General features: G+C 51.4%; 1 protein-coding gene and 1 long non-coding RNA gene across 2 annotated transcripts; one reads left to right on the top strand and one right to left on the bottom strand.

Annotated features, from left to right (window-relative positions):
• Positions 1–3,753: 3,753 nt before the first annotated feature.
• LOC105486671 (uncharacterized) lies at positions 3,754–7,560 on the bottom strand. The gene is made up of 3 exons (XR_011607469.1): positions 7,270–7,560; positions 5,697–5,845; positions 3,754–5,575 (listed from the first exon to the last, which is right to left on the bottom strand). It is a non-coding gene; the product is annotated as an uncharacterized lncRNA (long non-coding RNA).
• Positions 7,561–13,398: 5,838 nt separating this feature from the next.
• Positions 13,399–26,688, top strand: LOC105486672 (growth differentiation factor 10). Its single transcript, XM_011749688.2, has 3 exons — positions 13,399–14,163; positions 22,919–23,844; positions 25,703–26,688. The coding sequence occupies exons 1-3, from the start codon at positions 13,848–13,850 to the stop codon at positions 25,892–25,894; spliced, it is 1,434 nt and encodes a 477-aa protein (XP_011747990.2). The 5' UTR covers positions 13,399–13,847; the 3' UTR covers positions 25,895–26,688.
• The last annotated feature ends 455 nt before the right edge of the window (positions 26,689–27,143 follow it).

Below are 27,143 nucleotides of genomic sequence, written 5' to 3'. Positions count from 1 at the left end.
TTACGGTAGCCAAGCAGTAATTACGTCGTCAATTAACACCAAAGCTGTTTTCATTCTGAAGAGGGAGAGAGGGGAGAAGAAAAGAAGGAAGGGAGGGAGAGAGGGAAGAGGAGGAAGGGAGGGAAGAAGAAGGAGGAGGAGGGAGGGAGCAAGGAGGAGGAGGGAAGGGGACAGGGAGCAAGAAAGGAGGAGGGAAGGGGCAGGAGGGAGGAAGGAAGAGGAGAGAAGGGGACAGGAGGAAGGAAGGGAAGGGAGGGAAGGGGAGGGAGGGCAGGGAGGGAGGCTGACAATGTGGAAGTCCCTACTTTGAGTTTTCCAGAAGGCTAGCTCACCCCTTCCTCTAGGCAGTTTCGTTATCTCAGCCAATTAATCCTTCATTCTCAGTTGTTCCGGTTTAGCTTTGGCTTCTATCGTCAATGATGTCTGAGTAAATCATGGAGGAGTAGCAAATCCTGCTAGAATCATAGGAAACTGACAATTGTTCAGAGCTGAGCATTTCCCGCTGTGAACTTTTCCACCCTCCTGCCTCATGATTGGTGCTCAGAAGGGAGGCCAGAGGAAAGAAGGGGGTGGAGGGGCTTCACGTCATCGAGGGCATCAGCCCCCTGTGTCATGGTTCCCTTCCTCCGCTCCCATGGTCCTGCAGCAAATTCCCTAACTCCCCAGGCACCTTCCATGGGAGAGACTCTCATCAGCCACTGTCCCCCCATGAGCCTGAGGCAGAGGACAGCCACCTGCAGGACAGCTTTACAAAGGGCTGCCTGGAGCAAGTCCCATTCCAAGGGGGAAGGAAAGGGCTGTGGAGGCAGTGGGGGATTCTGAGAGGGCTCCTGGGGGAGACAAACTTGACCCTGGGACTTGCAGGTGGAGAAGATTCAAGGGTAGGTCTGGGGGATGACATGTCAGGCTGAGAGAATGGCTGAGGAGGCCTGTGTTTGGGAGGAAGGAGTATGTGGGCAGGAAATGAGAAGACACGCAGGTGCCTAGAAGAGAGGTGTGGAGAGGGATAGGGACCATGTGTGGGCATCTGACACAAGCGTCATGCCACGGAAAGAGACAGGTGGGGTCCCACAAGCAGGAATGTGGCAGGGGCACCTCTGTCATGAGGAAGATTGCCCTGTGGTCTTGAGGAAGGAGCCTGAAGAAGTGGGTCTGGCATAGGGACCAGCAGCAAGAGAGCATCAAGACCTGGATAAGAAAGTGTGCATGTGCAGAGCAGGCAGAGAGGAGTCCAGGAGACGAGCTTCACAGGACCGGCAGCTGGCTGGGGATGAGGGGAAAAGAGGGAGGAGCCAGCCATGAACCTTCAGCTCCACAGCACCATCACAATATGGGAGCAGGCACAGAAGGAGCAGCAGAAGATCCCTGGAAGCAAACTTGGTATCCCAGAGCCACTGGGAAATGCCAGCCTGAGGTCTGGGTGGAGATGCCGGATTGGGAAGTGGATGGAGATGTTCTGAAAGAAAAGGCACAGAATAAACAGAGAATCCTGAGTTCAGAACTTAGCAAGAAATGGAGCTGTCAGCCCAAGAGACCAGAACTGAACCATGTCCATAGCCTCGAGGGCTTTTAAGCAGGTGCAAGATGAGGGAGATTTCAGCCTGCACCTTGACTACAGCCTTGAGAAAGACCCTGAGCTCAATCACAGCTGAACCGCTAACCTACAGAAGCTGTGAGATAGAACTCGTGTGTTGTTTTGAGCCATAATAAGTTAGCGGATAATTTGTAACTAAAACACATTCCCTCTTCTCTCATCTTCATCTCTTCTCCTCCTCTTCCTTCTCCTTTTTTTCTCTTCCTCCTCCTCTTCCTCCTTTTCTTTCCCCTCCCTCCTCCTCCTCCTTCTCTTCTTCCTGCTCCTCTGCCTCCTCCTCCTCTCCTCTGCTGCCTCAGTTCCCTTCAGTTAGAGACAGGTGTCTCTGTATTACAGGGACCTTGGCAGCACCAGCCAGGTCTGGCCACCTGACATTACTCCACCTCAGCAAACTGAAGAGCAGGGCTCTCACCACCAAGTCTGCTTAGGAGAATCCTATAGAACAATGATAAACCCAACTTAGGATTTATCCTGGGATTCACTGTGGCTGGGGGAAGGTGTTAGGACCGGCAAGGTCATAAACCAACCCCCTGGCATGGCAGTTAGGCAGCCTCTCAGACAGGCAGCTCCAACGAGCCTCATGTGCGGTTTGGGGAAAGTCTTCTTCCACAGAAAGGAGAGAGCTGTTTCAAAAAGAAAGAAGGCAGGAAGCCATGCAGGCAGACAAAACAGCGAGTGAGGGGTGGAGTGGCAAGGTGGAGGGTGGGGTAGGGGAGACTGGGGCGAGGGGCCAGGCCATCAGAGTGCCCAAGGCAGAACTCCAGGGTGAAGGGCTGCCCGGGGCAGAGGGGTGAGCCGCTGTGTCCCAGAGACAGAGGGTGGGTGAGAAGAGGAAGGGTACATTCCACCTGCTGCTCAGACCCCATGGGGAGGCGGCAGTGTGGGGAGATCCATTGACAGCTGAAGTCACCAAAGAAAAAGGAGATTGTGATGCCTTCCAGGTCATGGAGTGGGCACTGCGCTGGCCAACACCGAAAGCATGGTTGAGGAGGCCAGGCTCAGAGGGGTTCCCAGACATGCTCCACCTTAAGTGACCCTGAGCAGTGCCCGGCCTGTTCGTTGTCTGCACCATGTGAGGTAAGGGGCAATTCAATGGCAGCAGCAGCTGCCAACCCTTCCCTGCACTGGCAGCCTCATCTCCCCAGGTGGAAAGTGCCCGTGAATCTCAGGAGCCGGTGGGCGGGATGCCCTGCAGGCTTGCACACTCGCTCGGCCAATGTCTGCCAGGCTGCCGTGCCAGTTTCCTAACACTGCATAACACACGTCCACAAGTTTAGCAGCTTAAAACAGCACACTTGTGTTATCTCACAACTTCCATGGACCCGGAGTCTGGGCACAGCTTGGCTGGGGCCTCCAGTCAGGTTCCCACATGGCTGCCATCCAGGTGTTCTCCAGGCTACAGACCTTTCCAGAGCCCAAGTCCTCCCTCTCCCAAGCCCCTAGCAGCTATAGTACAAGGGCCCCGCTTTCCTGTGGGCTGTCATCAGCGACGGCTCCAGCTCCTAGAGACCCATGACAGGACCCTTTCTCAGGACACGGCCAGCATGGGAGCCCTCTCTTCATAAAGGGCCTAGGCCTCCATTCAAGGGCTGTCACCGGATTAAGGCAGGCCCACCCAGGATAATCTTCCTTTTCATTCCATCAGAATCAGCTGGTTTGGGGCCTTAAATTACATACATACAAAATCTCATCACCTCTGCCATATAACACAAGCGAATCCCAGGAGTGACATGCGTCATATTCAAAGGCCCCACCCCAACTCAGGATGGAATTGCCATGGGCAAATGCACCAGGGGCAGAATTCTGGGGGCCACTTTAAAATCCTGCCCTGTGTCTCGGCCCACATGGGGTCCTGAGCAACAACAGGGAGTAAGAAAGATTCAGCGCTCGAGGCCCTTGCTGGCCTGATGCAGATGAGACGTGGAGAAAGATTATTCCACACAGTGGGACATATCTTACGAGAAGACACGACTATCTCTGAAACGCAGGGGCCAGTGCCTTGGCAAAGAATGGAGTCTTGGGGCTGGTTTTTGCAGGGCGCTTATTCACCTGACTCAGAGGGGCTCCCAGGCGGAGAAATTGCTGGTGTAGGCATTGCCCAGGTCACCATCCTTCAGTGAACCACCTTCACCGTGCCTGCCATCGCTATCATTTACTTAGCTGTTTTGTTAAAAACCCACTCACTCTGTTTTACTTAAATTTATTTTAAACAGAATCTTTAAATCTCAAGTATAAATGGAAAACCAGCATTCCTTGTTATAAATAGAAGTTAACCATAAAAATAAATAAAAGAAGCATGGGCTCATGAATTTCTTATGAACCTGCCAGCTGCTCTTCCTGTGAACAAGAGGAATCAGGAAGTGTGAGAGAGATGTTAGAGAAATACCAGAAGAAGAATGATATTTTTCAGAAAGGTGGAAAGGGAATAAGGAAGTAAGCAGTTGTCATGTTGAGACACACGGCCACTCTAGGTGCCCGAGTCCTGCCATCTCATGTGCGGCGCCCCGGAACCAGACTCGGGGTAGAAAAATGAACATGGTGGGTTGATGAGGGCAGAACCTGGGAACATCGCCACCCAGAAGGGGTGAGAGAAGCTGCTGGACAGAGGGGGAAGTTGACTAGGATGCAACTACAATGGGGGCTGTGGCTGTTCCCACAGGCAGCTCTGGGGCTGGGATGGCCCCTCAGTGTTGTCCCAAATTGAGACTAGGGAGCCCAGGCTTTTGTACTGCCATGTGGTCCCAGCTGGGAGATGCAGCTGCCCCGGGGAAAAGCAGGCATGGCCACGGGCAGGGCAGCTCCTTTAGGCTGCAGAGGACAATTCCTGGGGAGGGTTTCAGCCAGGAGCCATCAGCAGGCACCACCCCTGAAAGCTGGGAAATGGGGGCCTCAACCTTGAAGGGCAGAGCTGGGCAGCTCTATAGCATCCTCTACAGGCGTCCCTTTCCACAGCTGCATCCATTTGTTTTGTAGTGTCCCGTTCTACCTGGGAACAGCTCCCCCAGGACGCTGCCTTGTCTCTTTTTTCCCAGGAATACTTACAAGAGGAAGAAGGCGAAAGGGGTGATCACAGTGCCTGTGCTGCAGCTGGGCTCAGGACCACGGGTACTCACCACCTCCCTCCTCTGCCACCCATTCTAGGTTCTCCAGGTTCTCCTCCACCTTGGCTAGTGCCTCTGCTGCTCTAGGGGCTCACATGGTGGGTGGCGCCGACTCTCGCCCCAGAGAGTTGTCATGCCCTTCTCAAGCTGTGGCTCCTGGCCTTGTCCATTTGTCATCATAATTGGGCAGGGAGGTACCAGGAAATGACCCAGTAGATCACCTGGATGCTAAACACATCCTCCCTGCCCCAGTGTGTGACAGCACAGGTTTGATGACCTGTGCAGGATGGAGACTCCCCTACTCCCCACCAGTCTCTAGACATAGGAGCTGGGAGGCTTGACAGCACCTGTTACTGAACATGAAAAGGGAATTTGCCATGTCCCCTGGAGGAAGCATTCCTCCTCCGGGCACCAGGACCTTTAGACCCCCTATGCTGAGCACTCAGGGGGCACAGAGTCCCCGGGTGGGCCGCTAAGTGTTACGATGAGCAATGCCACTCCTGTTTCTGTGCCTTGGTTCCTGGACCCATGATTTCTACTGACTGAGACACAGCAACACACATTGGCTGTTGGTCTGGGGTAAGTATTGTGTTGTGGAGGATGGCCTCCCACCCTCTCAGAGCATCCTCTCCAGATGATGCTTCAGCCGCACTTTCCAATGCTCTATCACAGGGACGTGCCAGAACTGGTCAATCCCATCGGCCTGTGTTCACTGTGGTGCCTCCTTTGCTGCGAGGTGAGTCCCTTGGTCCCATGCTCTGTCACACAGGATCCTGAAGGAGGATATCAAATGCTTTCTGAGTTTTGTGATGCTGACTGAGGCTCTGACGGCAATGTCCATTTGATCCCTCATGACAGAAGTGGTATAGTTAACATGGCCCTAGGACAAGAAATACACATACTAGTAAATGTATACTGGGACCTGCCCCATGGGGATGAAAACCGCTTCTGTGTTCTTGAATGGGATGAAGAATACATTCACCAGGTCAGAGGTGACATACCAGATTCCTGAAGCCATGTCAATCCGCTCTAGCCAAGATCCCACATCTGGCACAGATGCTGTGGTAAGGGCTATTCACACATCGCTTGGTGAATTTGCAGTCATCACTGTCGTTCTCTAGCATACGTCTGGTTTCCTGTAGGGGCCAGACTGGAGAATTAAATGAGGAGAGCATGTAACCATAACAGCTGCATCCTTTAGGTTTTTAAGGATGGCACTAATCACTACCATTTCCTTTGGGACATGACGCTGATTTTGATTTATTAATCTGGCCAGGACAGGGATGAGGCAATGGTTTCAGACACTTCTCCTTGGACTTCTCTACTATGGTAACTCTTATCCCACAAGTTTCAACATGCCTTCCCCACTCTTCTAACTCTTGCCCTGTAAGCCAAGGAACCCATGTAAAGTTCTGCCAGCTACCAAGGATGTTTGTTGCAATTCTGTATTTGAGGAGTAGGGAAACCGATGTGGATGAGTCCACAAGCCCAGTGAGCTGGGCTGCACCAGGATTCATTGAACATCTGGTTTCCACAAAATCCACTCTAGCAGGGGAGTTATAATGAGGCCTTGGGTCCTTGGTATCAATGTCAACCTGGACCATGTGTCCATTTATTCTTGACGTGTCTGGATGTTTCCCTTCCCTCAGGTTCAGTGGTTGCCTGAGTAAATGGTGATAGGTCCCTTTGGAGAAGGATAGGAAATCACCACCATCTATCCTTGCTGTGGTGTTTGCAGGCGCCTTCCTCCTGAGGTCCCAGCCTCTCCCTCACTCAGAGTGTTCAGGTATAGAAACTGACTCAAGCCCATCAAGGGATTGTGACTGTTTTTGGAGTGGCTGCCCTCGGCCTCATTTATCCATCCTTGATTTGTCTCAGTTTGTACAAATTGAATGGTGCTCTTGTGGGCTGCCCATCAATATGACTCCCAGCGACTGCAGGTTTGATTAAGCATCTTCATAGCTCCCCAGGAGTTGGGAACCCTGGCTGAAATCTGACCACACCTCTCATTTTGATAAGTGCATCTACTTTGATTTGGACAGCAAAGTACTCCATTATTTTGGGATCCTTTCATCCTCATTTCTGCTAGGGAGCCCAGATCACTAACAATACCCTCTACCCTCAGCCCCAGCCTACAGATAGAAGCCATCCCTGAGCTTTGCATGTTGCTGTTGCCCCTTTCACCATTGGATTTCTTATCACTTTGGTAAATGGAGAGTCCTCTGAGTCCTTCCATGGAACGTATAGGCTGGTGGCTTTCCAGCCTGTGTACCATTTCTAATCCAGCATGTCTGCTCTCTGAGCCTTCAGTCCATTCTTCTATCACTTACCACAGCTATTTCAGCATTGACATGTCACTTAGGGCAGGCCATTGCTTTTTCCAAGTGTCCAAGGGCCAACCCATAAACATATCAGCCCCATACCCTAGGGCCCTTGCCACAGTGGAAAACCGGTATCATGGAATCGTGCTCCTGGATTGACGAACTCTCCCTTATTCACTTCCATATTCAGTCCCCCTTGATTCAGCACCCTTAGGGCCCATCCCAATCATACTCCCTCAGGTCCTTCTTATACCCGGTGACTCCGCAGATCCTCCAGTCTACAGTATTCTTCCCCGTGGTGGGCCCGGTGTGTCCAGAGTTGGTTCCGCCCCTGGGTTCCCGGTCTGGCTGACTTCAAGAATGAAGTTACTGACCTTGGCAGTGAGTGTTACAGCTCTTAAAGATGGGACGAACCCAGAGAGTGAGCAGTGGCAAGGTTTATTGTGAAGAGCAAAAGGACAAAGCTTCCACAGCATGGAAGAGGACCCGAGTGCCACTGCTGGCTGGGGTGGCCAACTTTTATTCCCTAATTGGTCCCCTACCATGTTCCGTTTCTGTCCTATCACAATGCCCTTTTTTAATCCTCCCTGTGATTGGCTACTCTTAGGATCCTCCTGATTGGTGTGTTTTACAGAGCGCTAATTAGCGTTTTACAGTGCACTGATTGGTGCATTTTGCAGAGCGCTGATTGGTGCATTTTACAGAGCACTGATTGGTGCATTTTACAAACCTCTTGTAAGACAGGAAAGTTCCTGATGGGTGCGTTTTACAATCCTTTGGTAAGACAGGAAAGTTTCCCAAGTGCCCCCTTGACCCAGGAAATCCAGCTGGCCTCACCTCTCACCAGGACTTCCCTGGCTGAGCGAGGTGGTGACATAAGCCCAGGTTTCATCTGGCAGCCAGGGGACAGGTAAGGGTAGATTATGAGAGGAGTGCATGCTACATCTTTATCATCTTCAAGCAAAGTGGGCACTCCCCAGGCCCAGAGTGTTCAAGGAAGTATAGGGTTTTAAGACTCTTGAGTACATCCACCAAGATGCCGCCTCTCCAAGTCTCAGGGCCCGACTCCTGACTTTAGCATAACAGAAGTGCTGAGGTTAAGAAGGGCCTGAATTTGGCATAACAGAAGTGTTGGGGTTAAGAATCAAACCATTCCTGGAGCTCTGCTATCTTCATATGTAAGTCCTGAGCCCGGTCCTCAGCAGGACTGCCTGTAAGAATTGAGGGTTTCTTTATATGGTGCCACAATCCTCCAGTTCTCACTCTGCCTTAAATTAGTGTTTCATTGCTCTCAACCTTTTATTGTCTATCTCCAATGCATCCATGGCACTTGACAATCCCACTGTCTTCAGAATTATTCCTTCCCCTGAACCTCTCTAACCCCTAAGAAAGTGACCCCTCCAGCCCACCACCACAGCATCAGGCTATGGGTACTCCAGTTACAGCAGCCACAGAGCCCTCGTTGCCACTAAATGTCAGATGATGAGGGCCTCAGATACCACCTTACAGTCCACTTCCTTAGATCACTTCTGGCATGAACTATCTCAGGTTGGGTAACTCAGGGTAGGGACTCTGAGATAGAAATTTGAGTGCAGAAGTGTATGGGAGAGTGCTAGGGGGACCACACCAATAAGGGAGTGGAGGGACCAGGATAACCAGAGGGAGAAGCTAAATGACACAGTGGTATAGACAGCCTTGGAGCCAGGTGGCCCTACAGTGCTTTCCAGGCCCCTGCACCTAGTCACTGGGTTTGGCTGTCCCTGGAGTGTGAGATAACTTGAGTGAGGCTGCTCCTGTCGACCTTCCTGAGGAAGGGCTCCACTGTGAGCCCTCAGCAGACAGAAGTCTTGGCAGCTGAGGCCACGAATGCCTGGGTGCTGGCGACAGGGGAATTAGCTACAGCCACCTTAAAGCCATGGGGAGGGGCCTGGGATGAGAACTCAAGGAATGAAGCTGCTGTAAATTCTGGGACAGGAGAGGACGCATAGGAACAGAGGCTGGGGAAAGACTCCACCAGGACAGAGAGGCCAGATGGTTAGGGCTTAAATGCCGGGACAAGGACAGAAGGCTTTATCCATCCCGTGAAGGACAGTAGTCAAAGGTTTTGAGCAAGATTATTTTGGAGTGATTAGGAGACTGTGAAGCTACAAAGGGGTCCTAATTTTCAAAGTATCCCCTTGGCTGCCTCTCCCATAGACTCCTCTTAACTGGCTGGCTCTCTCTCTCACACACACACACACACACACACACACACACACACACACACCACTGCCCTCCTCCCCCAAATCGGTTCCCTTCAAATTGTCACTCCCCACAGTGCTGCATTCATGCGTCAGTTCTAAATAGCCCCACTGTTCAGCTTTAACGAGAAGTAATACCAATTCCCATGTTTGCTCAGAGAGCACCATATTTCATCAAACCAGAGCCCATGCCGGCTCAGATTACTGACCGAGACAATGTTCTGTAATCCTAGTTTATTCACATGTCACGGGTATTTTAGCAAAACAGAAATGAATGGCCCCCACCACCCTAGGAAGTAACGGGAGAGTTGGGTCCCCGCCCAGGGAAAGTCATGCTTTCTCTTGCCACGGTTCTCAGAGGAGCTGACTTTGATTCTCTGAGCTTTTCCCAACTTTAAGAAAGAGAATATGGGCTGAGGAGGAGTCACAAAATGGGTAGTTATTTCCCTATAAAATGTTAACTCCACGGATGGATTTTGCCAGAGCAAAAATAAAATCTGTCATTGATTATAAAGTCCTTTGTGCTTGTTATTTCACAGATTTATTACGCTCTGGCCCGGCGGCCTGGGGAGGCCCTGGGGTTCCTGTCTCTAGCGCCCCACAGCTCATACCCCAAAGGGAACAGGGACTCACTTGCATTTCTTTTGTCCTTAAGAGCCAGGAGCTTTGAAAATCTAGATGAAGAGCTGTGAATCATCCTCCCAATCTTTGGACAAGAATCCGTAGACACAGACAATTAACAGCATAACAGTTCCTTAGTAGAGGTCTATGACTTCCTCATCAAGGAAACATTCCCTTTCCTTTTTTTTTTTTTTTTTTCTTTTTTTTTAGTTGTTGGCACTGTGCACTAAGAAACAAATTTCCTCTGCAGAGCAAATTCTCTGCAGAGAACAGCCAGGCTTGAACCTCTCACCAAATCTGCCAGTCTGGGTCCACTTTAAATGTGCTACAACTTCTTTCAAACACACAGCAAATGAAAAGAACGATCCCAATGATCAATGCAATTTAGTTAGTATCATCTCACTTTAAAATCTGGCCAAGAATCCTCATACTAGCCTGCTCTTGTCCCCATCTTAGAGTCGAAAAAACTGACGTCCAGAGAAGGCAAATAACTTGCTTAACATCACACAGCTAAGTAGCAGCGAAAACAGGGACGTGAATCTAGTCCCAATTGACTCCACAGGGTCATGGGAACCCCCTCACTTCCAAGAACGTGTTAACATGGGGCCACAGAACCAGGAGGAGAGTACAGGAGCTGCAGCAGAGCCTGGAGGCCAGACTTCTCACTTAAAGAAGAGGCTCCCAGGATTCCAGAGAGGCAATGGGGCTGCCCCAGGGTTACAGAGCTAGTTAGAATCACACACTAGCTCTGCTACAAATTAACTGGACAATATCATTAAACAATCACTTGGGAACATTTATCTGGGGACAGATTCTTGATGAAACCAAACAAGCTTGCTTTTCAAAACTACCCAGGGTTTGTTTTACTTCCTTACTTGGGTGCAGAGCTTCATAACTACGGAGTCTCTTCACTCCTTGCTCACGACTTTCTGAGCTGAAGAAAACCCTGCTATCCCAGAGTGCACAGCAAGGAGACCTAGAGAACTAAGGGCCCCCTCTTACCTGTCTGGAGAGAACACTGTTCACTCCAATCAGCAAGTTCAAGACTTCAGCAACCCTGGTAATTGCAGTGTACGGAACTCCCAGAACCACGATAATTTTGCAGGAAGCTGTCAGAAATCACAGATCTCAGGACTTGTCTCCACAATCTGCCATCTCAACTCTTATTTTGAGCTGTGGCCTGAGCTATTAAAAACAAAACATTCTCGTGGGCAAGCTCCACAATTAGCCTCATTTCCACACTAGAAAACCTGTTCTGCATGAGCTGAAATTGCACAGAGATTGTTTCTTGTCACAGTGATGCTGTTTCAAGGGCCGTGCTGAGAGCCAGCGAGGATGTGACCCAGTGGTAATCTGAATTGCTTCACCAAACACATTTTTATCCCATCATCTCGGCTACATGAAAGGGGGCCACAGTGCTCGTGTTCAAGACTTTACAGTCCCGCTGTTCAGCAATAAAATGAGGCAAGAAATATTAGCCGTCCCTGGCTGATGCCTTAATTCTTTCCCAACAATGTCAGAGAATCTGTACCCTACAGGTTTTAGTGCTGGCTAAAGCCTGACCCTCAGCCTGGCTTGAATGGAGCGGGAATGAGTTAAGGAGAGCCAGAAGGCTTTAATGGACACGGATTCCGAATAGCCCAGCTTGTGCGGGCCTCCTGCGGACTCACCCTCCTTTTCACAGGCCTCGATTGTGTATGGCCCCAGCAGAGACAAAACTACCCATGAGGAGAGGTTACCCCCAGCCGGTGCAGGTCAGAGGCATTCTGGGGGGGAAGGGGAGAGGGGGAGAGAGGGGAAGTGAGGGGCACATGGAGAAGGAGGGAAGTAGGGGTGGGAGTGGGGGAAGGGACTACTGAAAGATGGTCTGATCATTTATAAGGAGAGATTCACTAAGTCCCAGGCTGAGACCCGATCATCTCACCTCCAGGCAAACCATTTTTGAAAACTGGTTCAGAACAAATGGGAGCTATCCTAATGGGAAGGTGAACACACTGTGATGTAGTTTTCAAAATAAATAAAATGCTTTTCTCTGGTTTTTTAAAAGCTACAAGTCTGAGGTTCAGAAGCTCTTAATAGGATGGCCTCTCATTTGACACTGCAAGATTTTAAAAAATTACAAATGGGTCGTGTTTTACACACCAACAGCAGCTTTTTCCAGCAATTTTTCAATTATTGCATTGTGAGCCCTCCAAGAAAAGTAACTATTTTGGCTCACAGAGCCCAAAGTTACCAAGTAGAGGGAACAGCCTGTTCACAAGTTTGCAAATAGTCCTTTGAAATGTAGCATAGACTGTATCTGGGAGCTTTCTGGAAGAACATGGGCTTGACGTGGTCCTTTCCTTCCCTCTCAAGGGTCCTTAAACTTTTTAGGTGGGTCTTGGGCCCCTTTCTAAGTCTAGGGAAGCCAGTGAACCCCTTCTTAAAAGAATATTTTTAAATACATAAAATATGCGGAGTTACAAAGGAAGAAATTACATTAGAATATAGTTATCAAAAATATTTAAAAACAATTTTGCAACATAGTAACTATATTCCTTTTTGTTGACTAACTAGCAGTAGGCCTAACTGAAATCGTAATGAGCAAACATGATACTTTGATAAATCTGCAACCACTTTCAAGTGATATGAAAATATCTGTGGATGGTGCCTATTGGTGAAAAAGTCACTAATACCACTGTGGTTGGTTGCTTGCATTTATAACATTAGTTAATGCTAAGTTTCAGTTAGAGTTAATGAAAATAAACATGTATTTTTTTTCACCATCAAGTTCATAGGAGCCCTTGAATTCTATCAATGGAGAAGAAATCCTGCTAGAGGCAAGACAAAGATCAGGACCTTCTGCCCCAGGGTTAAGCTGAGGGGCAATGGGCCAGGGACTCACTACACCCTCACTTCACTGGGAACCCTTCTTAAGAAAGCCACTGCTTCCTCTCCTCCTGCTCTGATGCTTTGGAAATGATTTCAAAGGCAAATTGAAAGCACGTCTTACCCCTGCAATCCTGAAGGCTACATGTCCAAAGATTAATAAAGATCTTTGATGTGTTTCTTCAACAACTGGAATTACTGTTGCCAAATAAAGGGCTGGTTAATCAGCTAATTCTGAATTTTAATCAGGATCTTGTTCCATTTCCCTTGGGTGGCATGAGCTTTGGGGTGAGGGCTTTTCTTTACGGAGTCAGTCCAGAGAGGATATCTGTTCCCCACACTCTCACATTTTGGACATACGCTGACTCCGAGGCAACTGGGCGCACATGTATCCCCTCTCTGGTCCTCACAGGGGAGCTGTCATCTTGCAATCACATAGCCATCGCATGCCATTGCAGGGGCAACCCAGCAGGCAGGCCCCCCTCCAACTGCCGCCCAGCCCCCCTCGCAGCCAGGCCAGGCTGCGGCGCCGACACACAGGAGCCGGCTGCGGGGCTGGGTCTCGGGCTCTCGGCAGGGGAGCGGGGAGCGCGCTCGCCCACGCCCACGCCCCCCACACTCGCGGGCGCACACCCCGGCGCGCGCACGCTGCCACACACGGGCGCACGCACACCGCAGCCGGGCAGGGGACGGCAGTGTCTGCGGCAGCCCCAGAGGTCCGGGGCGCGCAGCCGGGTCCCCCTCGAGGGCGCCGCCGGCCGCCCCGCCCCGTCCCGCCCCTCGAACCCGCCGGGCCGGGTGCGCAGTGGGCTGCAAACTTTCGCGGCGCGAGTCCGCCGAGGCAGCGCGCTGACTCGGGCTCGGTTTGGCTCTGCGCTGCTCCGGACGGCCGTGACCGCTGTCCGGGGGCTCGGGCCGCCGGTACCCACGGACCACGCGCCCGGCTAAGCCCCTCGCCCCGCGCGGAACCCGGTATCCAGCGCCCTGCTGCCAGGGCTCTCCCCGCGCGCCCTACTGCCGCGAGGTCAGTCCGCAACCTCCAGTGCGCCCGCGCTCGCCTTCCTCCTCCTGGACTTTGGCCCTTTGGTGCCCTCACCACGCCATGGCTCGTGTCCCCACTCGGACCAGCCAGGGCCCCGGACCCCAACTGCTGCCGCTGCTGCCGCTGTTTCTGCTGCTGCTCCGGGACGCGGCCGGCAGCCACAGGGCTCCCGCCTGGTCCGCATTGCCCGCGGCCGCCGACGGCCTGCAGGGGGACAGGGATTCCCAGCGGGCTCCTGGGGACGCGGCCGCCACGCTGGGCCCCGGCGCCCAGGACATGGTCGCTGTCCACATGCACAGGCTCTATGAGAAGTACAGCCGGCGGGGCGCGCGGCTGGGAGGGGGCAACACGGTCCGCAGCTTCAGGGCCAGGCTGGGTAAGTAGAGGGTGCCCCAGGACCCCTTCTCCTAATTCTCTACCTTCCTCACTTTTCTGTCTCCTCACCCGTGCACCTCTACTTTTCCTCTTCTAGCCAACGGGTGGGTGGTTCATTCATTCTTTCACTAATAATTCACTGATCTCTCCATGCCAGGCCCTGAACCTCCAGTGGGGCACCAAGAGTGGCAAAGGGTGGCACAGAGGTCCTGCCCCTGGGGTGCTCCCATATTGCTGGACACCGACTACCCCATATACAAGGCTCTAAGCACAGAGTGGAAGAGGAGACATGGGCCAGGGGAGTATCCCTGTGATAGGGTCAATTATGTGGGCACTTTACAAATGAGGAGGGCACAGCCGGTGAATATAGGCAGCCCTGACAGAAGTTCCAGGCACTGGGCCCTGTTAGGAAGCAGGAGCCACTAGCTGGTGGCGGCCATGCTTCCTGTGTCCAGGGAAGCAGAGTGGACTGAGAAGGGCCTTGGCTGCCCGGGATTGAGGACTCCCACGCACTGGCATGAAGCGTTCAGACCACAAGGGCTTAAGGAAGAGCCCAGGGGCTTAGGCAGTGGGAACACTCTGCCTGTCTCCGGCCTTTGTCCCACCTTTCCACTTCCTCAGCCCCTTGGCTGGAGCTGGGCAGAGGGCACTTGCAGAGGCCCATACTGCCCTGCTCTGAGAGCGCTTCCAGGCTCCTGCCTCAGCAACCTGCCAACCTTTGCAGGCCCTGGGTAGAGAGGGGCCGCAGAGGTGGTGAGAAGACCCTGGTTGTCATGGTGATTACTCCTGGTTGCAGAATAATGTTCCAGAAAATGTGGATGGGGGTCTCCTGCAGCTCTGTAGAGGATGAGGCCATTCAACAGGAGAAAAAATCTGCAGTCTACAGGCTCCCCTCCTGAGAGAGAGGGAAACAAGCCCAGCTGTGGGGCTAGACAACCTGAGGTCAGATCTGTCACTGGCTGTGTGACTCAAGGTAACATCCATGATCTCTCATAACCATGGACTGGGGAGCACCTGCCACAAAGAGGCCCAATGCCCTCCTCCTCTACTTAGCAGACTCACCAGGTCAGTGGCCCTGGGCTTCGGGCCAATTGGATCTAACTCCATCCTCACTCATAACTTTCTTGCACTATGTGGGGTCCATTTCTGGAGGAACATTACTAAATTTAGCCACTTAAGAATCATCTGGCATGAATATGACCTTGGGTAAATCACTAAAGCTATATGGACTTGAGTGTATTCACCGATAAAATGGACAAGGCTTGACAGTATCTCTCCTGTGGGGTTGAAGGAAAGATGAAATGAGGTCATATGTATAAGCTCAGAGCCCAGCACTGGTCAGATTAACTGTTGATGTACGGGATTCCCCTGGGAGCACAAAGACTCGTGCTAAGTATTATGTGTATTCCTGTGGGTTTAAACTTGACCTTGCTTCTCTATTAACTCAATCCTTGAAGCCTTGTAGTTGAGGAAGCAAGGCCAGCAGGGTCACTGCTGCAACACGAGTGAACCTGCCCACTCAACCCACCCACTTGCTGCAGCCAGGCATGGAGATGCCCGCTGTGTCATTCTGTTTTCTCAGAAAGGGGGTAGTACAAGTAGCAGTGGAGTTCAGGATATTAATCTCAAAAAGGACCTGAAGACAGTGTCTCAAATCCAGCATTCCCATGTTACAGATAAGGAAACTGAGACTCAGGGGTTGTTCACAGTGGCAGAGGTTGGCACCTCCCATCTGCCAAGCCATTGCTATTCTCACCATCACTCCCCACACCCTGTCATCTCCATCAGAGCTATGACCAGGGTCTGGGAGGGGTAGGGTGAAGCAGACAAGCCTGGGAAATCAGGATTCTGGTAGTCTGGAGTGTCTGACAAATCCCTCTTCTTTGGAAGCCTGAGGCACATTTGGGTGTGAATCCCAGCTGTACCAGCTACCAGCTGTGTGCTGTGGCACAGGTTAGTTTACCTCTCTGAGCATCAGTTTCCTGTAAAGTGAAGTGAAGAAGTGAGGATTAACTTAACCCATGTTAAGTAGGTTTTGTGCCTTGCATACAGTGGGGGCCCAGGCAGGTTGCTTGATCCTCCCCTCCCTTGATTCATCTAAGTGTTTCACGCCGAGCCCCTTGCCTGCCCTCAGATGCACCTGCTTCCTGATCCAGTGACCTGTCTGAGGAGGTATGAGTTTGGGCAGGGACCCTTCTCTCATGGATGATGCCACCCATGTGGGAGGCTTCAGCTCTGGTCTGAGAACATGCCAGTCTCAGCCTGCTCCCCAGTGGTGGGTCTCTGCTGCCTCAGTGGGGCATCACCTCTTCCTGAACAACAAATGCCTCCATCCCCACAGCCTGTGGTACGTAACTATACCTCCCCTGCCACCAGATAGCGCAGCTCAGCTGCCAAGTGCTGGCTGTGAGCTGGCCTGCTGGGGTCCAAATCCCAATTCTGCGATGTGGGCAAGGGACTGAACTTGTCCATGACTCAGTTTTTTCACTTCTAAAATGGAGCTAATAATGCTCCCCTCCTTATATAATTTTTTTAATGGAAACTGAGATATATCAAGTGCTTACACCATTCCTGACACATGTAAGTGTCAATGGTGTATTAACTCTTGCTGTTATTACACCAGCCACCCCTTCATTCCCTCCCTCATTGCTCCCTGAAGTGCATTTTGTTCCTTATTAAATCTGCATCGGTGGAGAAAGCCTATGAGCCTGACCCTAAGGGTTAAGGTTAGACCACCCCTAATTCCCACTGAATGCCCTGTGTTTAAATGTAAGCTTTGTCACCTAACAATGTGATACTGAGTTGGTTTTCTTCAACTCTAAAATGAGAATAATACTACATACTCACCTGTCAAAAATGCCAAAATTCAAGTTTATTTCAGTTACCTAAGTATTTCCTAAACACTTGGTTTGGTGGCAGATGCTATAAGCTCAGGGAACACCAAAGATGCCCAGAAAAGCTCGTAAACTAGCAGGGCAGATCAAAGTAAGCAGCAGAATAGGGCAGCGGGTCTGGGGAGTGCCATATAGGAAGGAGGGCAGGGGTGCTGCAGGAGCCCAAGAGCGCACTGACCTGGCAGGGACAGGGCCTCTGGGTGGGGCCAGGAAAGCCTTCCCAGAGCAAGCCAGGCCCCAGTCACTTTGAAGGGCAGGTGGGGCTTAGCCAGGTACAGAAGTGAAGCTGTCCACTGTGTTCAGAGACTGCCAGGAGTTTGGTTTTAATGATAACGCAAGGAGAGAAAGGCAGGAGATGGAGGCAGACAAATAGGTTGCAAGCAGGCTGTGGAGAGCCATGAGTATTATGAATTTGTTCCTCCATAGGCAATGGGGCAATATACAATGTGCATGCATGAGGGACAGAAGGAAGGAGCCAGGGAGAGAGAGAAGAAGAGAGGGGAGAGAGAAAGGAGAGAGGGAGGAAGAGGAGGGACTACAGGGGAAAAGAGGGATAAAGGAGAAAAAGTGAGAGATTATAAATAAATTCATGCTTATTGGGGAAAACCTGGAAATTATAGAAGATCACAGTAAAGAACATAAATCATCCCTAATCACAGCCAGATATAACCAGAATTGTTAGTATGATATTTTGGTAGAATCATTCCAGCCATGTCTGTCTATCTATCTATCTATTTCTCCACTATCTATCTATATCTCCATTGTTTTGCCCTTGTATGTAAGATACATATGGATATATGAATATATTTGAGATATATATGTGAGATATATATATGTGAGATATATGTGGATGTATCTTTTATGGATTATATTGTCAGCATGCAGGTAAAACTTGCAGGTATTTCCATTTGAAATTACTTTTTTTCATTACTGGTCATCTTGAGCTTTTCCCCATGCCTGCTGGCCATTTGCAATTTTTCCTGTGGAAACTGCCTCCTTGTATGGGAGTCCTTCCTTTCTCCTACTGATATGCAAAGGTTCTTTACATAGTAAGGATCTTAACCTTTCACCTTTAATAGACAATTTGCTTTTGAGGCATGAGTGTGATGCAAGAGGCAACAAAGTTCTGGGACCACTGTTGTGGTTGAGCTGGAGCCCTGAACGCAGGGTGGAAAGATGCTGTGTTCAGGATGGTTGTGTAGAAACAGGAAGCAGAGCAAACAGGGCCTGGAGATTGGCTAAAAGCAGGAGGGGGAGAGGCGAAAGAGTTCTCAGGTTCCTGCTGGAGGGGCTGGAAGGGAAGTGAGGCCTCCCACTGGGCAGGAGGTCAGGGAGCAAGGGTGTGGTGCCCTGAGGGTGGCAGTAGCTCCTGAGGCCACAACTGTTCTGAGCCCCTGCTGGGTGCCAGGCACAGTGCTGTTAGTGCGCTCTGCAGAGATGATCTCACAATAACTTTTGGAGGTGCAAATACTCTCTCCAGTGTATGGGTGAAGAAACTGAGGCACAAAGTGCTTCCATGACTTGCCTGAGGCCTCACAGCTAGTAAGGAATGCAAGCAGGAGTTGAACCTCAACCCTAGAGCCTGCATGGAAACGGGCACTAAATACTAAATCCGTGTTAGTTCCCTGCTTTTCTCTGCAGCACCGTCTGGCCCACCGCCCCTTCCTCCAGCTTCTGTTGGTGCGGGCATCGAAGCCCAGCGTTCTCACTGATTGCCCTGGTGGCTGTTTGAGGGGCAATGGGTGAAGGGACAGATGTCCAAAGTGTCTTGGAATCATTTTATATAGGGCAGAGCATCTGAGGGGCTGCTCTTGGCCTGAGAGTTGACCAGCAGTGGGGCTGGACAGACCTTTGGGTGAGAAGGTCCCTTCCCCCAGTACCATCCCCACTGCCCTCAGGAAGGAGGCTGAGTGCCCAGCAAAGTGGACCTGATCACACTTCTGAGAATTCCCAAGAGCCACTGAGAGATCAGCGTGTCTAAATAAAGTCGATCTTTCCCTTCTTAAGGAGCCAGAACTCAAAACTACCAAAATGACCTCTGTTTGCAAAACATGCTGCAGTTCACAGCACGTGATCTTTGTCCGTTAGCGCTTAGGCAGATCATGAACATATCCAGAACACATGGAGGAGCAAAAGGCATGAGCTTGGGGTCACACAGAGCTGGGTACAAGCCCTGACTCCACCCCTTGCCAGCTGTGTGACTTTAGGCAAATTACATACCCTCTCTGAAGCTTCAGCTCTTTGTCCACAGAATGAATGACCCCTCCCTACTCTCCTCATGGTGAAAATGATGAATCAAGCATGCAGAACACTCCACATAGGGCCAAGCACATACACTTGGAGCTCAGAATGTCATAATTAATAAACAATTTTGTTCCAATTTAAAGATGAGAACAATGAGGCTCAAGGGGAAGTCTGGCTAAAGACCTGGCTACCCGCTGTCTCCATTTGGATTTGCATCATCAGCTGCATCTTTGTAAAGAATGAGGATTTCTTGATTTCTTAAGACTGTGGTTACTGCACTGTAGGGCAGCATGCCAGGAACCCCCAGTGTTAACTGAAGTTAACACACTTTTCTCTTGTCCCCACTTGGGCAGGATTTGCACAGACAATCTCATTCAACATGCATCTCTGAGCTCCAACTGTCACCTAAGCCTTATGCTGAGGTCTAGTGGTGCAGTAGTGAATAAAACTGTCAGTGTCCCTGTCCTGTTAGAGTTTATGTTTTAGGAAGATAAGAGCAATAAATCAGTTTACAGCAGGATGCCAGGAAGTGCTCTGAAGGCCAGTGAAGCAGGGGCAGACAGAGTGATGGGGCTGTTGTCCAGCCACGGGAGCCCAGGGGACCCATTGCGGGAGGTTCCATTTAAGCAGATACCTGAAGAGGTTGAGTGGTACTGGTGGATGGGGAACCATGAAGGTGGAAGGAAGCGTGAGGCACAGTCCTGAGACGAAAGCCACATGTTGGAAGGACAAGAAGGCCAGTGTGACAGGGGCAGAAGGGAGGGATTGGGCTGGGGATAGGAGATAAAGTTGCAGAGGTAGGCAGGCCAGATCAAGTAAGGCCTTGGTAAAGGGTTTTTATTTGGGGGCAATGGAGGGCTCCGAGCTTGGGGGTGACCTGTGATGGAATGCACCCAGCACACCAGGGGCCTTGATTGGACAGTGCTCTGTAAAACTGTGACATGAGGAGACACTGAAGATGGGCGTCTTTGTCATTACCAGTCTATCTCCCCTCTAGGCTGAATTCCTCATGCGCAACTTTGTTATGACCCTGGTCAGCCCAACAGCCCAGAGTAGGAGTTTTGCAAATGTTTATTAGGAAAACAAAGAGAAGAAGAGGAAGAAAGAAAGGAAAAGAGGGTGGATAGAAAAGGGGAAAGAGGGGAAGAAAACAGAGACGGGAGGAAGGCAGAGAAGAAAGAGAGAGAAAAGACATGAATCACAGGGCACCAGCACACATCAGAGGAAATAACGACTTTGTCTTCGGAGCTTCTTTGTTATGGCCTGGGCTCGGCTAAACTGAGAGATTTCAGGTTGAGGTCCCTTCTCTGAGCCACAGCCTGGAGCCCCCTGCACTGGGTACATGCAGGCACATCCAGAGAGAGGACCAGCCTGTGGCCCCTCATGCACTGGTGCTGGGGGTGACCCATCTTGTCCCCAGCAGTCCCCAGCAGGGAGAGTCTTCACGGAGCAGGCTGCTCAGTGAGAGGTGAGCTCCCTGTGGCAGGAGGCATTCAAGTCACATGGAGGTAGGGCTTATACCCTTTTGCACAACCTTAAAGGTTCCTCCCCACTGTGAAGCTGCTAGCAGAGCAATGGAGGAGTTGAGACTTGAACTAGATCAAAGAAAAGCAAGGTGCTGTGTTGGCTGGGTTGCAGCTCGGATATTTGGATCAGTGAATGCAAGGTACCCCAGTTGATGGAGGGGAGCTTGCTCTGCCAGCCTTGGTCCTTCAGACTCAAGTGGCAGAAAGCACATTTGGGGGCACCTCCTTTGTGCCTGGCACTTCACTAGGCTGTTTCTGTGATCTTCCAGACAATCCTCTATGTGAGATAGAGGCTGTTGTCCCTGTGAGGCAGATGGGGAAAGCAAGGTTCAGGGCGTGGCCCCACTGAGTCCTGGGAGCTTGGTTCCTAGGGCATTTTCTAGCTTGGGGGTGGGGTTGCAGCATTATTGGTGAACTTTCACCCCCAGATGCTGCAGATACACAGCCACTAGCACCAGAGTGAGCTGTCAGCTGCCACTGACTTCCCAAACTTCCCTGGTGGCCAGAGCCCCCTGGAGTGCTGATTAAAATGTGGAAGTCATTGTCATGCAGTCAAGGCTACATGTTTGGGGAAGCGAGGTTCAAATGTGCATATAGACCCTGGGCTGCTGCTTGTGTGTGGAGCATGTTGAGGGGCTGTGACACTGTCCTGGCAGGTTTATTGTGAGGATTAAATAAGGTAATGGCTTCAGTGTCACCTGAGCCTTTACTGGCATTTATTTATCAGGCCCTCCATAGATGTGCTTCTGTTTCTTCCCGCTCATAGTCCCTTAAGAGTATGTGAACAATCCCAGTTGAATTATGCCTTCTTCCCAACAGAAACAAAGAAGAGAAAGCGGAATATTTCTGCTAAAAAAAAAAAAAAAAAAAAAAAAATCCCTGCAGATCCTGTAGGTACAGGGGTCAGAAAGGTGTGTCCCTGATCCATGCCCCTGGAGAGCCCAGTGTCCCCCACACACACTTCCCGGGCTTGGGAGCTCTGCTCCTCTCCAGATATTCCCCAGCAGAAGGACACTTGGTTGTCAGGAAATGAAGCAGCGGGAAGGAGAAAGCCGGCCTGACCTCTCTGGTGTCCTGTTAGTGTGCAGCATCCTAGGGAGGCACCAGGAAAGACTCGCCACTCTTCAGAAGCCTATATCCGACTTGGCCATTTGAGAACGCTCACTGATATATAATAATGTTTAGACAATTCAAACCTGACACGATACTCATGCTGCTGCCAAGGTTGGGCAGCTTCCTGGGACTGCTGACGCGGCTATGCTGCTCTGGTGCCCTGGGGAACACCTGCTTCCGCTAGACAAATAGGAAGGAGTGGCCGGCAGCCCCAGGGAAGGCTGAGCTGCAGCATTCTTGAACCGAGTTGCAGATGTAATGGTTGAGACCTCCCGGTCTTTATCTGGACCTTGGAGATTTAGTCAAGTTGCCTTGTGTAATCCTGATATTGCTCTTTTCTTTTTAAAACAATCTTAAAAGTCCTCAGGCAGAACAAAGAGCAGATGCCTCAATGGCTGTATTTTTGATCCCAGTTTCCCTTAGGAGGTGCTCAAAAAGCATGAGTGTTTATTTCATCTCTTTTGGAAGAATGTTTGGGTTTAATGTGATTTTAATGATTGCATTTAAAAACTGATTGCATAAATAGAGGGCTGTGCAAATACAGGAGGGGCTGCCTTGATGCAGGGCTTGGACCCAACCCAAGCCGTCCTGAGCACTTAATGAAGGTGTCAGTGACATTTGTTCATTTGTGCATGCAGAGACAGTAGAGGCCAAGGGGAGCGAACAGGAGCTTTGGAGTCCAGCAGGCCTGAGTGCCTCCCTGTCTGCTCCTGTTTCTTTGTTGTTCCTTCTTTTTGTTGTTGTTTGCTATGGGATATTGACAATCTCAACCTTAATTCCTCACCTGTGCACTGAGGATTGCAAAGGGCGCCCTCATCAGTTTAATGTGAGGATTACACGAAATGAGGGAGGCAAAGTGTGGGAGGAGGACGGTCCTGAAAATGTGGATCTGTGGGCATTGCTCCTCCAGCCCTGGGTGGGAGACCCTCAGGAGCACCAGCGAGAACTTCACAGCCTGTGGTCTCTCCTTCCCTCACAGAAGTGGTCGACCAGAAGGCCGTGTATTTCTTCAACCTGACTTCCATGCAGGACTCAGAAACGATCCTTATGGCCACTTTCCACTTCTACTCAGAGCCTCCTCGGTGGCCCCGAGCGCTCGAGGTGCTATGCAAGCCGCGGGCCAAGAACGCTTCAGGGCGCTCGCTGCCCCTGGGCCCGCCCGCACGCCAGCACCTGCTCTTCCGCAGCCTCTCGCAGAACACGGCCACACAGGGGCTACTCCGCGGGGCCATGGCCCTGTCGCCCCCGCCGCGCGGCCTGTGGCAGGCCAAGGACATCTCCCCCATCGTCAAGGCGGCCCGCCGGGATGGCGAGCTGCTCCTCTCCGCCCAGCTGGATTCCGAGGAGAGGGACCCGGGGGTGCCCCGGCCCAGCCCCTATGCACCCTACATCCTAGTCTACGCCAACGACCTGGCCATCTCGGAGCCCAATAGCGTGGCGGTGACGCTGCAGAGATACGACCCCTTCCCTGCCGGAGACCCCGAGCCCCACGCAGCCCCCAACAGCTCCGCGGACCCCCGCGTGCGCCGAGCCGCGCAGGCCACCGGGCCCCTCCAGGACAACGAGCTGCCAGGGCTGGATGAGAGGCCGCCGCGCGCCCACGCGCAGCACTTCCACAAGCACCAGCTGTGGCCCAGCCCCTTCCGGGCGCTGAAACCCCGGCCAGGGCGCAAAGACCGCAGGAAGAAGGGCCAGGAGGTGTTCATGGCCTCCTCGCAGGTGCTGGACTTCGACGAGAAGACAATGCAGAAGGCCCGGAGGAAGCAGTGGGACGAGCCGAGGGTGTGCTCCCGGAGGTACCTGAAGGTGGACTTCGCAGACATCGGCTGGAATGAGTGGATAATCTCACCGAAATCTTTCGATGCCTACTACTGCGCGGGAGCATGTGAGTTCCCCATGCCTAAGGTAGGGTTTTTTCCGCCTTTTGTCAGATTCTAAGGCTCAGCTCTGCCGCTACCGTCAAGCCCCTCAGCCTGCAGGACTTCTGTTTCCCATCTGCGAAATGGGAATAACAGTACCTCCTGTCTATTCCAGGCAGGAAATAGGTAGACATACGTCACCAAGTGGCAGCCCGTAGGGTAGTTGCCGCCCACATATGTGTGAGTTTGGCTGTGTTTTTTGAAGTATTGACTTGGTTGAGTTGGGACTTTAAAATCAGAACATTCTTTTGAAAAGCAGGAGAATCCATGTCTTTAGAAACGCATCTCCACATAGCAACTATCTGCAGAGGTTGAGTAGATGCTGCTTCCTGTACACAGGGCAGGTCCCAGAAGCTCCATCCTCACCAAGGCTCTCATTTCTGTTCCCAGCCTGGACCCCAGGGTGTGGTGATCTGTGACCAGCACAGTGCTAGCCTCAGCGGCTCTCCCACTGTGGACTCCCTCCTCCTTGCAGCTCAGGGCAGGAATCCACAAGGCCTTCACTATGCACAGCGTCTGCAGGACACACAGCACTGGGCTGTTCTGTCTGTTGCACCAACCTAAGGCTTTCCAATTCTCACCTTCGCTCCAGCCTGGGCTGTGACTGAGTCCATCCCTGTTCCTGCAGCCTGCCCTGCAGCAGCCTGGCTGTCTGTGATGTCAGCCCTGGGCACTCAGCACATAGTTTCTTCCTGATTAGTTACTCTGCCCAGGGCACGTCATGCCTTTCCCTCCAAGAAAAGAAAGTCAGTGCATAAATCCAATTTGAACTTAAATAAATCAGTCAGCTGGGGAAGTCCAGACCCAGACATGGGGCAGCAGTAATGTGTTTGGGAATTAAGTGGCTTCTCCTCAAAACCGTGCATGTGCAAGAGGGAGGGAGGTGCCTGACGGAGAGACAGGACCTGCTTAAAGGGTCTAGCAAAGGCCCAGGCAGATGCAAGCCCGGAACCCTGAAGGCTTGCAGCTGGTCAGCCATGCGCTTAGCTTATCACCTGGCTTGCTGCCTCCCCACCTTCCAGGACACCAGCCAGAACGTTGCAAATGCAGGGGTCCCTACCCTGCTCCCCTCCCACTACCCCGACACAGGAGGGCTTCCTCCTCAACTGCACTACATATAAAAATCTCTGTTTGGCTGGTGATGCACTGAAGTGGATGCCCTGGTTGGTTCATCTTGTCAGAGGTGGGCACAGTTTTCCAAGCCAGCTCACTTTCTGACTGGGGGTCTTGATCAAGTTACTCAGTCATTTTAAGCCTCGGTGTCTTCCCAGTAAAGTCCAGGGAATATTCACCCCATAAAATTGCTGAGCTGACAAAAAAAGGGATGATGCAGGGGAGAGCAGCCCCTAGGAAATGTCAGTGTCCAGCCTGTCACACTGCCACACACATGCCAGGCTTTCCCTTCAGTGACAAGAGCACGACCTCATGGGAAGCATGCTTGCCCTCCTCAGACTGCGAGATCAGGGCCGTGCTGGCATCTCGCTGTGTTTTCCCTCTGGGCAGCTTCTGCCTGCTTCCTGGTGCTCTGCGGGGATGTGTGACACTCAGGCGCCCCCATGTGGCCCTGCCGTGTTGGGGACACAGCATGCCTCAGGGAAGCCAATGGGCAGGAAGGCCTGGGGCCTCTTGGAGACCTCAGCCTGGGACTCAGCATACATCTGATTTTAGAGGAATCGTGTACCCCGCCTTGGGATCTCGTCCATTCCTCTAGGTGGATGCCTCTTCTGTGGCCTCAGCTGGGGAACAACAGCAGAGCAGTATGGCCTGGGACTGTGAGGACAGCATGGGTGGGTGGATGGGTGAGGGCAGAGCTGAGGTAACCCTACTCCTTTCCTGCCTTGCAGATCGTTCGTCCATCCAACCATGCCACCATCCAGAGCATTGTCAGGGCTGTGGGCATAGTCCCTGGCATCCCAGAGCCCTGCTGTGTTCCCGATAAGATGAACTCCCTCGGGGTCCTCTTCCTGGATGAGAACCGGAATGTGGTTCTGAAGGTGTACCCAAACATGTCCGTGGACACCTGTGCCTGCCGGTGAGACCACTCCAGGGTGGAAAGAAGCCACGCCCAGCAGAGCCGCCTTCTCGGAGCCTTCTGCAGCCAGGACATAACTTGTGGTGCAGCTGCAGACACAGAGCAGAGCTCATGGGCAACATTACTGGGGCCCAGAGAAAGCTGTCCGCCAGTGCATCATTTGGGGGTCTTTCATTGCTAGTGACTAGCCCCTTAAATGCCAGCCTGAGTCCTTGAAGGAATCTGGGAATTAGCCCTGGCCTGAAAGTGGCCCATCATTCATACCCACTGTTCTGAAGGCTTGAAAAGAAAACGTGTCCACGACATTGGCTGATGTGATCATCATCTCATGACTGAGCAAGAAGACTATGCAAAGCTTAGAGCGCTCGCTCCCTGCCCACGGAAAGAACTCTGTTTAAATGCTCAGTTCAGAACACTTTGGGCCACATAGTCATTTTGGAAAACAGGATAATCGTGGTGTAAATGGGTGTTTCCTTTCAAATTTCACTGCAGAGCTTTTATTCATATGGTATGCACATGTAACCAATGTTGGTTTCTTTTTCTTAATATATATATTTTATTTTAAAACAACAAAAAAGGAGGGCGTTGACAACATTCCCCAGAGAGATAGTCACGCTGAGTGTGGGTTGTTTAAACATGCATATTGAAATAACACATATAGTAAGGTGGGAATACTAAAAAATAACCAAGATTTTATATTTTTGTAAATTATACTTTCTATACTGTAGATTGTGTATGTTATGTGTTTTTATGGAAAGCTAATAAATTAAAGGTACAGTGGTATCTTGAAAAACTTAATGTCACCCATTTCAAAATCTCACTGACTCCCCATCTGTAAGTACACCGTCTGGTGGTTGCTGGGGACTCAGCCTCTTTTAGGGTCGCTGGAGTCCCCTAGGCCATCTACATACTCTCTGGTGTCCGTCCAGGCTCCAGAAACCCAGACTTTCCCATGCCTTCCAGGGGCCTGTCCCACCACTGGTTCCTGCAAACCCAACCTAGGCTGATGTCGAGAATGGACATGGCCCCAGACAGAGACAGTGGCCTCTCGGGGTTTCCCCTCATCCCCTAGCCTCAGGGACATTGATTGATTGGGAGGTACCTGGGATGTTTAAAGGAGCATCTATGGTTGCCTGGTCAGAGATCTTTTACTGCTGATAATTCATGGAGCAAGAGATTCAATATAAGTAGGGGTCTCTCCTGAGGTCCAAGGACTCATGAGGAAGTGGATGGGCCATGTGGTCTTCTGCACC

Source organism: Macaca nemestrina, chromosome 9 (assembly GCF_043159975.1).
Source record: "Macaca nemestrina isolate mMacNem1 chromosome 9, mMacNem.hap1, whole genome shotgun sequence".
Classification (NCBI taxonomy): domain Eukaryota; kingdom Metazoa; phylum Chordata; class Mammalia; order Primates; family Cercopithecidae; genus Macaca; species Macaca nemestrina.
The sequence above is the reverse complement of the archived record's forward strand: the minus strand, read 5'-3'. Positions and strand labels throughout refer to the sequence as shown.

Coding starts and splice junctions, on each gene's coding strand:
- LOC105486672 (XM_011749688.2), top strand. CDS start 13,848: ATGGCTCGTGTCCCCACTCGGACCAGCCAGGGCCCCGGACCCCAACTG. Junction 14,164..22,918: donor CAGCTTCAGGGCCAGGCTGG/GTAAGTAGAGGG, acceptor CTTCCCTCACAG/AAGTGGTCGACCAGAAGGCC. Junction 23,845..25,702: donor GTGAGTTCCCCATGCCTAAG/GTAGGGTTTTTT, acceptor CCTGCCTTGCAG/ATCGTTCGTCCATCCAACCA.